Source organism: Perca fluviatilis, chromosome 22 (assembly GCF_010015445.1).
Source record: "Perca fluviatilis chromosome 22, GENO_Pfluv_1.0, whole genome shotgun sequence".
Classification (NCBI taxonomy): Eukaryota; Metazoa; Chordata; class Actinopteri; order Perciformes; family Percidae; genus Perca; species Perca fluviatilis.
In genome coordinates this window covers 11,342,740-11,357,365 of record NC_053133.1, presented here as the reverse complement: position 1 = coordinate 11,357,365, position 14,626 = coordinate 11,342,740, and the positions used below count along the sequence as shown (strand labels likewise).

General features: G+C 40.6%; 1 protein-coding gene across 11 annotated transcripts; it reads left to right on the top strand.

The window, feature by feature from the left end:
• The first annotated feature begins 20 nt into the window (after positions 1-20).
• mak (male germ cell-associated kinase) lies at positions 21-14,625 on the top strand. Of its 11 annotated transcripts, none has more exons than XM_039789998.1 (18): positions 21-169; positions 1,980-2,125; positions 2,216-2,327; positions 2,453-2,593; positions 3,803-3,857; positions 4,288-4,409; positions 5,549-5,631; positions 6,470-6,602; positions 6,768-6,939; positions 7,879-8,046; positions 9,038-9,292; positions 9,585-9,796; positions 10,134-10,273; positions 10,697-10,840; positions 12,244-12,330; positions 13,007-13,126; positions 13,419-13,514; positions 13,749-14,625. In XM_039789998.1, the coding sequence occupies exons 4-18, from the start codon at positions 2,490-2,492 to the stop codon at positions 13,907-13,909; spliced, it is 2,052 nt and encodes a 683-aa protein (XP_039645932.1). In that variant the 5' UTR covers positions 21-169; positions 1,980-2,125; positions 2,216-2,327; positions 2,453-2,489; the 3' UTR covers positions 13,910-14,625. The 11 variants fall into 11 exon arrangements, with proteins under 11 accessions (XP_039645932.1, XP_039645933.1, XP_039645930.1 ...); XM_039789999.1 differs by lacking the exon at positions 1,980-2,125 and adding an exon at positions 1,826-1,921; XM_039789996.1 differs by lacking the exon at positions 1,980-2,125.
• Position 14,626: the final 1 nt, after the last annotated feature.

Genomic DNA, 14,626 nt, shown 5'->3' with positions numbered 1-14,626 from the left:
ACACACACACACACACACACACACACACACACACACACACACACACACACCCTATCGGAGCAGGGTATGGGCCATGGTCTAGGCTACTCCGTGGATTTTATCTAAAGAAACGTCGTGCTATCAGCAGGCCCAGACAACGGCCAAGGAAAGGAGCTACGCCCCCTAAATGGTGAGTTTAAAACTTTAAGAGAACGAATAAAAAGAAGGGCTAAACAGAGCAATAGGTCTGAACAAAGATGTTTGAAGAGCTGAACTGGCATTCTGACATCAACAAATGTTTCTCTAGTTTTGGTCTTGTTTCTGAAAAGCTACACTGTATATTTGACAGAGGTTTAGATAACGTTAGTTCATCCAAACTGTTATTTCTTAGAGTTAGGTTAAGGTTAATACGTTAACGTCTATAGCTGCTGCGTGTTACGTTGAATGTAGTTAACGTTAACAGTTATGAAAAGCAATTCACTAAGCGTTATACATTTATTTTACCCAGTAATTACATTTAGAGGTTATGATGTAACATAGGTTACTCTGTTTCTTTTTCTACTGGTCAGGTTGGTGTCCACAATATAATTGACCTTGAATAGCTTCCCTAACGTCACGTGGCCTGGATAGGCTACATCCTAATTCCCTTTAATTCCCTCCACAACATATGTGCCATATGTGAGAGCTGAATGCAGGCCAGCAGTCCTCGACTTGACTCGTCCTAGTGCTTATCGTGTCAGGTTGAGTGGGACATCAAGCAGGGTTTTGTTTAGAGGAATCCTTTCTACTTTGCAGTGGGAAAAGGGACAAATGGAGAAGTCAATATACAGCATGCAAAAATGATGACAAATCTTTAAACATTTACATGTTAATTGCACCGAGGATTTATTCGTTTAACGATTACCAGGAGTCATAGTAATAAATCCAATTAGGACATTCTCTTTGGATGGGAGTTCCCGGCCCCATTCAATGAAATAAACACTAATCTTATTTTGTTTAGCTGGCCTTGGCTTATCTGCAACTGTATTTCCTTTAACCTAAATACAGCAGGTCAGTGAGGAGACAGGTTCTAACACACTTTACTTAAGTTTCATGCAAATAGCTGACAAATGGAATGAAAATCCTTGTGTGTATGCATTGGTCTGCAACCAATATATCCTTTAACCTTTGTTTAGCTAAAAAATACCGGGGTCTCCTTTACATTTCATTACCCGAATTATGTCAGGGTATGCATGTTGTTTTTCAGTCCAGTCTTACAGTTACACACACAGGTTGACTGCTGTTTAACCAGCACCACCTGTCGTGATTGCCTTGTTGTTCCAGAGAAAAGTTATGTGAGTTGATAAAGAAAGGAACCGTTTTCTTGCAGCTTTTTGGTCAAAACTCCACTTTTGTGACCTCTCACTATCAGAAAAGGTTCTTTGATACCGCACGACTTACAATCCACCTAACTATATAACATTAATAAAGAAAGAAAAAAGAGTCTCTATGGATTAGTGCAGGATGTTCAGGAATACATACATGGGTCTTCTATTTGAGAAACTAAACACCTACCAGACAACCCAGCATGGATCCTCAATGCTCAATGATGAACACAGCTTAAAAGGCTTCAGGGGAGGCTACTCAATTTACCTTATTGTCTCTTAGGTATTAGACAGTAGGCCAATGTGAGAATACACAGTATGGGCTTATGATACAATTGCATTGAAATAAGGGACATGTTAATGGAATCATGGTGCAACCTAAAACAAAAAAGTGGACAGCTATGCATTTTCTAGATAAATAAAGTATATTAGTGTCAACAACAACCAAGTCTGTTTTTCGGTTCTGTTATTCTTTTTCAAAGGATGAATATCCAACATAACAGTGTGATCACTGAGGCCTGTGGCGTCAATCCAATCCTCTTGCCAGGCAGGGTGCTTGGGAAAGGTAGTTGATGCCGGTAAGCATGATGGTGATGTAATGTCCTATTTACATCCCTGTTGGCCTAATCTGCCTAGGGCTGGCTTTGTCATCTCCCCTGGGTGGCCATGTTGGAGCCTCCTACTAGTGAGACACACACCTAATCCTCCTCACTGAAGGAAAAACAAGAAGTGGTCCTCGCTTTTCTTTGTCCTCAGATCTCATAAAATATTTCCAGGAGCGGGTAAAGCTTCTACCTGCGATTTTTATGAATTTGTAGTTGACTGGTGTGTATCTGCTGCAGCTGATTTGTATGTCTTTACTGTCACTGAAGGATCGCAAAGGCACGGTGTGGACTTTTGGCTGATCTACTGTATATCCCTGGGACCCAACCTTTCTAACAACGGATCAGTTACTGCAAGATGAGTTTGGAACTTCAAGAATCGGTGAGCATTGTGACATACTGGCCAAGTGAAACTCCTTCCTCCTGGTAAAGGAACAATTGAACACTTCTGGAGAAGAGACATTTGATCAATGCGTCTGCACTGTTTCCTCAACTTGTTTTACGCAGCAGGAAAGTTAACAAGCTGATGAAACCGTCTTGAGAGATGATGAATCGCTACACCACCCTGAGGCAGCTGGGTGATGGCACCTACGGCAGCGTGCTGATGGGGAGAAGCAACGAATCAGGAGAACTGGTGGCTATCAAGAGGTCAGGATGTTGAGCATTTATGAAATTGAAATATTGTCTCTCTTAGAGCATAACTATATATCAATATAACATGAATATTATGAGAGAGTTTGGTTGGTTATTTTGATACTGTGATATAGTTTAAATGTCTTCTAATTCTTTATTTATCCCACGAGGGGAAATTCACAATTTTTACTCTGTTAGTTGCACACACATTAAACACAGACCTGAATTGCACACATGCTCAGGACCTATACATGCTATACACAGTAATGGAGAGATGTCAGAGTGAGGGGGCTGCTCCGTTGAGGAGCGTCACGAGCAGTTGGGGGTTCAGTGCCTTGCTCAAGGGCACCTTGGTAGTGCCCGGGCACCTCTGCAGCCACAATCCACACTCCATATTTTGGTCCGTATGGGGACTTAAACCGGCGACCCTCCGGTTCCCAACCCAACTCCCCACGGACTGAGCTACTACCATCCCCGCTTTAGTTTTAAAGGCTTCTTTACACAATAGTGAAGTTACAATTCAGTGAACATCATATCAAAAGAAATTCTAAGTCAAGTTTAGGACTACTGGTTTCCTGCTATCACCAGGCCAAACAAACTAGCTGACATGCCTTTGTTTCAGCAGCATGGCAGCAGGGATCAATAATAGATGAGAAACCGCGGAGATGCGTCCACTGTTTGATCATTTGGTTACCATGCAAGACAATACATGTGGTGACGGTGAAAGGGAGTGAAAGTAGAGGGAGTGTGTCAGGTTGCTGATATTGTGGAAGCGACGACCGAAAACTGGCAGGTGCCCAAAGAGGATAAGAAGATACGTACATAATTCGTAACGTTGATCAGAGAAGATAAGCTAACGTAAAGGTGTCCCATATACCAGCTGCTGTGTGGTTTTAATGTATGTAGCAACACGTACTGCGATAAAACCGACAACTTATTACATTAATAAATACATTCATTCAAGTGGAGAAAATAACACACTGGTAAAGCCGATACAGGTTAGAATATCAATTTACTTTACAGTTTATGGCTTTTGCTGGTTTTGTTCTTGAAATGAAATGAGCTGTAATTAGAGACACCGTCAAAACGCTGAATTATTGATTGAGACAAACAAAGGGAATTTGTAAAGGTAGTGACTCTACTGTATGTTGGGCGTAATTTGTATGGCCTTCTTTAGTCAATGTATATCTGATCTGATCTGTAGGTTTTGCCTTTCTTTCCCAGGATGAAGAGGAAGTTTTATTCTTGGGAAGAATGTATGAACCTAAGAGAGGTGAAGGTAAGGATGGTGATACTTTGGGCAGGTTATGAGCCATCAGTACTTCCAGAGATGGAAATATATTTAATTCTTTCATGGGAAGATAATGCTGAGTGATTTTAACAATAATGCACAGCACTCCTTGAATGCTGTTGCCAGTTCCAGTTGCCTGAAAAGCTTTCTTTGTGTATCTTTGCATCTAGAACAATGCAAATCAACTATGTAACTCATGCTTTAAAATGTCACACACTGGAACATTCTGCAGTCTCTTTATTGTGCACCTTACAATGTGCATTTTACCGACTGAAGGTTCAACTTCCAGTAGCTACCTTACCTGACAGTATTCCTTCTCTCTGGCATTCTCTGATTCACAATCACAAACATGTAATGTCTTTGTAGAACAAATCTGTGATTAAATAAGTGCCTTTTTCCATGATTTGTCACACACCAGTCACTAAAGAAGCTCAACCATGCGAATGTGGTGAAACTGAAGGAGGTAATCAGAGAGAACGACCACCTCTACTTTGTCTTTGAGTATATGAAGGAGAACCTTTACCAGCTTATGAAGGACAGGTAAGATGAGAAAAAACACACCTTACAATGCAAATGTATGTACGAGGTGTATAACACAGTGGTCTAGTTTGACATCATTGTCCTAACACAGAGTTTGCCAAATGTCAGCATCTGGTCAGGAGCTCCCCCTCTGCATCACAAGCCTAACAGGGCCAATTTGCCAATGTGATGCGAGTTAAAGTATCTCATGGGATCCAGTGGTTTCCAGTGGAACATTTTATATTTCTGTCAATACAACTCAAAGGTTCGCACTTAGTCGTGCATTAGGGCTCTGTAAAAGCTGTCACCAGACAAACACCTTCTCTATGGAAAGCACTGATGCTTTTGCTAGTTTGGAAACCCCAGGTGTACACTGGACGTACACACGCCTGGGTTTGTCAATAGACAGTATATAAGGGGTTTGTCACCTGTGAAAGGCAAAAAGCAGACAAGGAAGTCAAGGAAGCGCCTGATGTTTTTAGAGGTTAAATGCATATTTCCATGTGTGCTTTGTGTTTCAGCATATTTGACCAGTTAGTGTGTGTGTGTGTGTGTGTGTATACAAAGACACATTTTATAGAATGTTGTTTTATGCTTACATCAGCAGGCTCATTCTATCAATTTTATGTTTACAGAAACAAATTGTTCCCTGAATCAGTGATAAGAAACATAAGCTTTCAGATTTTACAAGGCCTGTCATTTATTCACAAACATGGTAGGTGTACTGTGTTCACTTCATGCCTTGCAAGTGCATGAGAGTGGTTGCATACTGCAAGATTCATTGAACAGCTACACGGCGTCAAAATAATGAGAAAACTATAAAGCTATGAAATATGGAAAATGTCACAAGTCCTGAATTTGATTAATTGATCAGAATCTTGTAGTTTGTGAACCCTTCATAACTGCCTCATCTAACTTTGTCTTTAGTCTCATTAGGTCTGCATTTCTTTAATTAATGGATGTGTGCAAGTTTTACAAATCTTACAGAGACTCATTCATACAAAACATTCACAGCCAGCCTGTATTCGCCTTACAGGAAATGCTTCCACACATCCAGAACGCATGTGCTTTTCAGGATTTCTCTTTTAACTGCTTTTCTTTCATTTCTCTTTTACCCCTTTTTTTTCCCTTCCTGTTCTATCTCTTTGGTCTGCTGTTAGAGAGAACAAGATGTTCTCAGAGAATGAAATTAGGAACATCTTGTTTCAAGTGATATCTGGGTTGGCTTTTGTACATAAGCATGGTAAGAGGCTTTACTCTATCATCCTGTACCTGTTCAAAAGTAGCATGACGTTTCAGTAGTTGGTTTGGGTGTATATTGTGCAATGTTTTGCATTTTAGTGCGACCCTCAGATAGAACACCACAAAGTGTGGACAGTGTATGTAAAGTGCATGTGATATACTTGTTTCATTCTGTATGCCTACTAGTGTTTATGCTTAGATCCATTTAAGAGACCTTGGCCATGATATATTTTATAATAGCATCAAACATTTCAGCTCCATTGGGTATACCTGTTTCATCAGCATCACTTTCATTTCACAAAGTCACCGTCTATGGTTTTGCCCCTGTCTCTTCATGCTTATAGAATTTGGATCATGTAACGTTACATCTGTATCTACAAATTGCCTTCATATGCAAATACTTTTTATTAGTAGAATACATTTTTAAAGGAAAAATAATGCCAACTGGAGTACTTTTTTCTCTCCAAAATATAACAAAGAATGTTAATACTGTAATTGTCTTTCATGTGGCAACTAAAGTACTGTCCAAGCAAGATTAGGTCATTAAAACAGCTTGGTTACGGTTAGAGAAACCGTGTGGCCGTGGTTAAATAATAAAAATTTCAATGTCAAATACTCAGGCCTTGAAAACAGTCCTTCAAACATAGGCCACCGCTGTCGAAGACAAATATACACCTATTCCTAGGCTCCTCAGTTTTCCCTTTCTTGTGCTATCTGAATTCTGCAGTGAATGTAAAATACTAATATAAAATAGTTGCATATGATTGTAATAATGTCCTTTGGCCATTTAGACTTTACTCTATACACAGTGGCTCAGCTTGACATTAACCTCTCTACAGGTTTCTTTCATCGAGACATGAAGCCAGAGAATCTGCTGTGCATGGGTCCAGAACTGGTCAAAATAGCAGATTTTGGACTGGCCAGAGAGATCCGCTCCAAACCTCCCTACACAGACTATGTATCAACCAGATGGTGAGAGTACTGTCTAGACATCAATAGCCATCTAAAACACAGAGGAAAGCCTATGCATCAATTACAGTGTGCTAGACCGCTTCTGAGTTTAGCCCTGTAAAATTCACGTTGTGAGCATCATGCTCTGTTTTTATGTTAGTTTATTTGAGTATGCTCTCTGTCCAGGTACCGCGCACCCGAGGTCCTGCTCAGGTCGTCTACTTACAGCTCTCCTATCGACCTGTGGGCTGTGGGCTGCATCATGGCTGAACTCTATACTCTCAGACCTCTTTTCCCTGGGAACAGTGAAGTGGATGAGATCTTTAAGATCTGCCAAGTCCTAGGCACCGTCAAAAAGGTGAGAAGAAACTGAATGCTGAGAGGTGGAAATGATTGACCTTTATTCAGGGTTTTAACTGTGCATATGACTATGCATTTTTAGATCAAACATGTTTACCATTTAAAAATAAATAGTACTTAAGTAGGCCAGGGGCAAAGTGTTCATCCCTCTTTGGTTCAAAGCAGCTTAAGTGTGCTCCATGCTGAACACTTCATTGCAAAGGCTTTCTCCAAATCCATTACTATTCCCTATGATTGCTAAGCAATGTTTGAGCCCATTTTTGGTATGACCTGGCCAGGAACTTAGTCTGTTACCTCAACCACAAGGGCTGCCATTCAGTGCCAATGATGTATATGTTACATTGTTCATGGATGTTTTGCTTATAAAAGCTTACAAGTCATATTTTTAATTAATATATATTTTATGATATATTGTATAATTGCATCGGAAACTCTTCCATCAAAGCAGTAGATTGTGTTTACCAGATGTGTTCAGGTGGTGTTGGATCTCTTCTGCATCGTAATACATAATCTACACCGAGGGGGCATACACCATGTCATGTACCAAGGCCAAATGACACAAAGATGTCCAATCCAAATCTACAATAATGTACTTAAATTGCCATAAAACCTGTTTGCCTTCTCTCACATCACCCATCATTTTTCTCACATGATTACCATGCTCTACTTAGGTAGCAATAGACAGTGTAAAATAAATGATTTATCCACACTGAGATCATAAATTGAAGTTTCTATATGTTTGTATAGACATGCAAATGATACATTTGACGTTTAAAATCAACTTTAGCAAAGTGGCGTGGATTGTAAAAAAGAACATTTCCAGTGGTGAGATATTTTAAATATAAACATTAGCAAAAGACAGTCTCACAACTCAATCTGTAAACACTTGATTAATAAATATAATAATTAATAACCATATGATTGTTTCTCTTCGTAGACGGATTGGTCAGAGGGCTACCAACTGGCTTCTGCTATGAACTTTCGCTTCCCCCAATGTGTGCCGACCCACCTGAAGACCCTCATCCCTAATGCCAGCAATGAGGCTATCGCTCTGATGAGGGACATGCTGCAGTGGGACCCCAAAAAAAGACCCACTGCTGTGCAGGTAGGCAAACCCGAGCCTTAAGGTTGAGTCTAAAGGTCTGGATGTACAGTCAGAAGTCAAGGCTTTATTTTCCGCATCTGTTCAATGTAAATGCCAAATGCCCAAAAAAAGAATATATATATTTATATATATAAAAGTATAATCTGGACTCCAAGGACCTTTTGGGACATAATTTCATATTAAACCTAAAAAACATACCTGTCCTCAGAGAAGCAATTTCCATTACAGTGCAACACTCATCACTGCATGCAGATTATCTGTTGTCCCAATACTGAGATTGCATTAGCATCCTAATCCCAGTCATTTTAAGTAGTGCTTAAGCCACTATTCATTTCCTCCACCTTTGCCGGTGTGCCCTGCGTCACATATACATATCATGTACATCACATGGTCATTACATAGTCAGACATAATTCCCAGTCCACTAAGACAGTTGGATTGCTCTGTGGGCCTCAAAGAGGAAACACCTTTTCAGAGGGAGTGACGGTGCTTTTCTATTCTGTGCTTACTGATGAAGGTCTGAGACCGAAACGTTGTATTTTTCTAATAAACTATTGCTTGCGTAATGGTCAGTGTGCGGGATTTTCTCTCTACTATTTTTGATCTGTTGCCTTTGATCATATCCTACGCACCTGCCCGACAAAAGAGGTGTGCAAAAAAGTTTTTTTCACTATTCTGTGCTTACAAAGCTCCCAGGTGTAGGAGGCACATCTAGTTTTAGCCTATTCTAAGGAAACAATTCAAGTTCATTTTAAATTAATTTAATTACATTTAAAAAATCATTTAAAAAATGTAATTACATTTAAAAAATAATAAAAATAATAAAAAATCTGAATGGGATATAGTCTACACTGCATGTCCATCATTCCAACATGATTCTGTGTCAAATGATTATACTTATTTGGTTTATTCTAAGTTCATGGGAAGTTACACTATGTTCTGATTGTGCTAGAAAACAATGCTTGCAGAATAACAAAGATCTCCCTGTCTAGGCCCTGCGTTACCCGTACTTCCAGGTAGGCCAGATCTTAGGGCCTCGTCCTCAGAGCCAGGAGGTCAAGAAGGTCCAGGCCAGGCCGCTGGCCCAGAACCAGGTCTCGGAGTCCAACGCTGATCCCCAGCAGTCTTCCTCTGAGTCCAAAGCCTCCACATCCTCCTCCAGGAACCAACAGCAGCAACATCATCAGCCTCTTCAGCAGATTCCCCTTCCCCAAACTGAGAGTAAACCAGCCGGCCTCTGCCAGGCAGTGAGTGTCAAATCATAACCTTTATTCTACTTCATGCTAAATAGAATGAAAGAATGAAAGCACCTAAGATTATGCAGATGCAGAGACTATCTTAGTCAGGATTTGTCGCAATACTAAAACATGAAGGGGAACTTCTGGCCCCTGACTTTACATGTTAGATGCCTCTTCCAAGGAGTAAGACGTGTAGCACAATTAAAGCAGCTCCGAGCTGGAGCTAAGTTAGTTCGGCAGATTTGACCAATTTAAATGTGACCAGTTGCGTGGACGCCTGTTGTATTGTCTGCTTCTGCAGAAAACAGCATCGCTGGGCAGCGAGAACAGCAATGGTGGTGGTGTCGGGATGGGGGTACTGAAGAGTGGCCGTCGTCGCTGGGGCCAGACGGTGGCCAAGACCTCGGACAGCTGGGAGGAATCCGACCCCTCGGAAACCGCCGCCTCCAACTCCAAGAAACCCAGCCTGGGGAACGCAGAGGAGCAGAGGAGCCCTAAGGAGCACCGCCCACAGTAAGTGCTGTGATGGCCTACTGGATTGGCAATTTGACAAAAATGTAAGCTTTGACAATGGAGCAGTGCATTGCAGAATACTAAAAATGTGTGTTAAATGTAGCTCTCTCATGCATTTTGCATTATTTAAGATGGTAGTAGGTTAACATAGATGTGAAGCATTTTATCATTGTCATATAGTTAATAAAATGACACCTACTGTATATATGCAATATTTTCTGCCCAATCTGTCTAAATGATTACATAAATGTGTGAATACAGCAACCTATAGGTGTAGCAGGACTCAAGATGTTTTGGGCACAGACCTTTACTGTAAGTGACTGGTTTCTGTTTTCAGGCCCAAGGAGCAGAAACATCTGTATTCCTTCAGCACAGTCACTAAGCTACCCAACAATGTTAAGATTGGTCAAATGGACTCCAATCTCCCAGGATCTGCTGCGCGACAGCACTATCTGAGCCAGTCACGATACTTGCCAGGTAAGACTGCACGACTAACAGCCAATCAGGTCATCTTAATGATTGGAAAGAGGTCACCAAAACATAGTGTTATTCAAGCAATCTTTCCATTCTCTTTATGGTTTTGCATCACCTCCCATAGGAATGTATTTATATGCTTGGTTTTATCTGTGTCAGGTCAGATTTATTGTCTAGCATGACTGCTGGTAGATCTAGTTCATTTTTTAAAAATAGCCTCTGTAACTAATGTTGTGCCCTGAATGAACTCAAAACTCAAATCATTGATTTCAGTAACGCGAAATGACAATAAATTATGGTCATTAAAACAAGCATTGTCCTAATATCAAGTAAAAACAATCAGGCATCATTGCATTCCACTGGAGCCACCTGAGCAGCCAGTTTCACAAAAATACAACATTATCACATAATTTCTGTCGCTTTAAGGGTTGATCGGCAAGAATCAGACTCCTGGAGAGAAGGAGCTGAGTGGTATGACGCTGCGGGACCTGTGGGAGAACTCCTCAAACACTGTAAATAAACCGCTTGCTCCTATTGGAGGAGGATTATCTGTCACCAGAGCCAACGCAGGTGAGGACTGATGTCTAATGTCGAGGTGGGAAGAGGTTTGATTTAGTGTGCAGGGAGCGGGGAGCGGGGCTCAGGTTTCCAGATTCCACTAACATGTTGAAGAAATCATATCTGACAAAACAAACTGTCAACAGCTTGTAGAGCTCCTGTAATGTAGAAAGGAATTGAAGGACTTGAGTGTCCAGAATATTTATGATTTTTTTCCCCTTCTGAACAATGGAGAAATTCAAGTAGCATCAGAAAACAGTTTGTCAGAGCAAATAAGGCCCTTTCAACCCAAATATCCTGTTGCATTTGCCAGTTTTTCAGATTTTTCAGTGAATATTTCACTCTTTTTCTATGTTTATTTCACACCCTCATCTTAACAAACTTAACTTAAATAACACATTGGACCTAATGTGGATGTACAATGTGTAACCATACAGAACATATACAGACTTGCAATGTCCAACAACAACAACAATAACAAAAACATTGTAACTCTTCCAGCAAAAATTACAATCTTTTTGAGAATCTATAACTGAGCTAACACACGATGTCTGGCAACAAAATTAGACAGTAACCCTACTTCTTTTGCATTTCGAAATGCAGTGGAAACCTGGCGACTGTCAGTGTCACCTACTGTTACATAATATGACACTATCCTCTTTGTGCCATGAAGGCACTACATGCTAATGACGAAGCTAATGTCTCCTGATCAGTAGTTATGGAGCCATTGACAAAGCAGTGTTAGGATTGAGCCTAAGTGTCTGTGACTTTCGAGAAGGGAGACCTCTATAAATCATTTGTCATGTAGCCAGACACACAATATGGGTCCCTGCTGTGGTCTCTTCTTCTCTCTCTTTCTTTCACCTCGTCTCTCCCTCTCTGTTGCTTATTCATGAGATTAAGACCGTCAGTGTAAGATCAAGTGTATCTTAAATGGCCTTCAACTGCACCCCCTGCTCATTTGTTCCAGGCAGCGCACACACACACACACACACACACACACACACACACACACACACACACACACACACACACACACACACACACAGACACACACACACAGACACACACACACACACACACACACACACACACAAAAACACACACACACACACACACACACACACACACACACACACACACACACACACACACACACACACACACACACACACACACTGTTTGTTTTGGTACAACTATTACTCATAAGTGTCATTTTTCATTCAAACTAAGAACAAGCACTTTTCTTTTTTGTGTGTCTCTTTCTGCTACCTTTAGCTTAGATGCAACTGCATCAGCGCTAACAAGTACATGTTTAGTTTTCTCTCAGTTGTCTCATCCATTTCTATTTTTCTTCTTTTTCTCTCTGATTCCACGCATATCTCCTCCGACTCTACTTTTTGGTGTGGGACTAGAAGAGAATGCTTCTAAATCTGAGGATAGCCCTTCAGAGAAAACGGTTGTTAAAGAGAGAATACTGGAGAAAATTGATCTCTCCAAAGGTATTGCATTGAGATGACTTCACGTGAACTGTTTTGTTGTATTTGACAGTTTGCAGCAATGGTGTACATTTACTTATAATTGACTATGCTAAAGCTATTTCTTATACAAACATTGTAGCTGTAGTTAGTGTGTTGGCTGATGCAACAAGCTTCAGGTATTCAGCCAGCGACTTATTAACATGTGAAAGAAGCCAGCTGCCAAAGGCTCTGCAGGACACAAGGGTACAAATACACAGTTTAGCCAGAGAACTTAGGAACTCCAGTTGCTAAATAGATGTTAAATGGCACTACAACATCTTCATAAGGGAACAATGAGGCTTTTTCACTAATGACACTGATAAGCATCTGTGGCTGCTGGTGAAGCAGATCGATGGAGTCGCTGGAAAAAGCTGAATGACTTCAATCACTCAGCCGCCTTATTTGTTTGGGTCCTCAGTAGCTGTTGCATATGCAGCAGCTACTTCACACTAATCATTTGTATCAGTAAGACCATGTGTGAGAACATCTATTAGGTGTGTGTTACTGAAGGTTCTTCATTTGTATGTTTTTGTGTTTTAAATGGTGCACGTTATTTCAGCTTATATGATGCTGACTAGAAGCTAATGGTTGCTGGGTACCTAGAGGGTGTAACACATGAAAAAATAAAGACCCATTTTCTGGCTTTCTCCTCTTTTAGGGAACTTTGTAAGCACCAAATACAACCTCTCTGGCGGTTATATCCCATCATTCCAAAAGAAAGAGGTGGGCTCAGTTGGACAGAGAATCCAGCTTGCCCCTTTGGCTGGCCAGCACACAAGTAAGATTTTGTTCCATCTATCCAAGTCTAACAAAATAATTCTTTTAAATCAGATAACCTCCCTCCCCAAGTCCACGCTTATCTGGCTCCAAAGGTTGCACTCCCCATCAAGTCTTTAAGTAAATACTGTTTCCGTTTTCTGTAATAATAACTGCTTTCTTGTGGCCATGCTGAACTATTCCTAGTCCTTTACTCCTTTTCTCTATTCTCTCTCTACAGTTTCTTACTTGCAATGTTTCCATCCAAACTCTCACTCACTGGGACTGTTTCTCCCCTTTTTTCACTCTTTCAGTCAATCTTTCTTCTTCTCCTGATAATAAAATAGACAAATTGAAATCTGTGAAGCCCAAACCCACATCCAACTCATCTTTGAGTGAGAGTAATGAAGGTATTACCATTTTCTAATAGTTGCTAGTAGGGTTTTGCTTGAGTCCTTGTGTTGATATTTTTTAGAGAACAAACATTCCTGTATAGTTTGATTTTGCTTACCATAGTTGTGAAATCCTTTTTACTTTTAGCTGATGTAAATGTATCTTGCCTTACATATAAAAAGATACCTGGCTATATAGCTACTGTATATATTGGTGATGAGACAAACTGACTGACTGGCATGTTCCTCCAGATTACGAGGGCTGGAAGAGGAGGGCAGACAGGACTCAGATGAAGGGGAGCAGCTACTCAGCCCTGGGGAAAACCTCTGGGAGTCTCCTGAGCAGAGCTCCGCCCGTGCAGCCTGTCCACGGCAGGGTGGACTGGACCTCCAAATATGGTGGAAATCGGTAGTTCAGAAAGAGGGTCATACAGCTTCTACTGCTTGTTGCACTGTGTAGCCTACATCTTTGGCTAAGGAAGTTGACACTGCGCCGTTTTAAACACACTCAAACCTTAAGGAAACGCAGTATGTTCCCTGAAAGAAATTACATCTTCCATATGGAGGTATCTGGTAGAGGACAAAAAGTAGTTACAAAATATGTAAATCCCACATTCTTTGAGGAGACATTTTCAATGCCACACTGGGATCATTTTTTTTTTTTTTTTCCCAGAGATGTAGGCTCTAACTGTAAAAGTGCACAGTCTCTATGTTTTGGAGATGACGGCTGCCATGATGCTGAACCAAGACTAATACTGTCTGCAAGACAATACCACTGTGTTCCTGAAGGATCCAGTGTGAGCCAATTCTACTGTTAGTGTTGGAGTATTTTGAGAAGGATTTAATTGTACCATAGCTTTTCATTTTTATAATCCAGTTTATTATTATTTTCAAGTATTGTTTTACTACTGACGCCAAGCATAAACGGTCATTTATTAACGGCTCCTGCAATGGTATGTTCCCTCGGCTTTTAGTCTCACAAAGAAAACATCTTCAGTGTAACGGCTACAAAAATGATTACTTCAACTTATTCTGTGTACCGTAAGACAACTGCACACCTCTTTGTATTATGCAATGAATTAAGTGAACATTTTGTAAACATTTTATACAAATAAATCTATAAAAAGTTC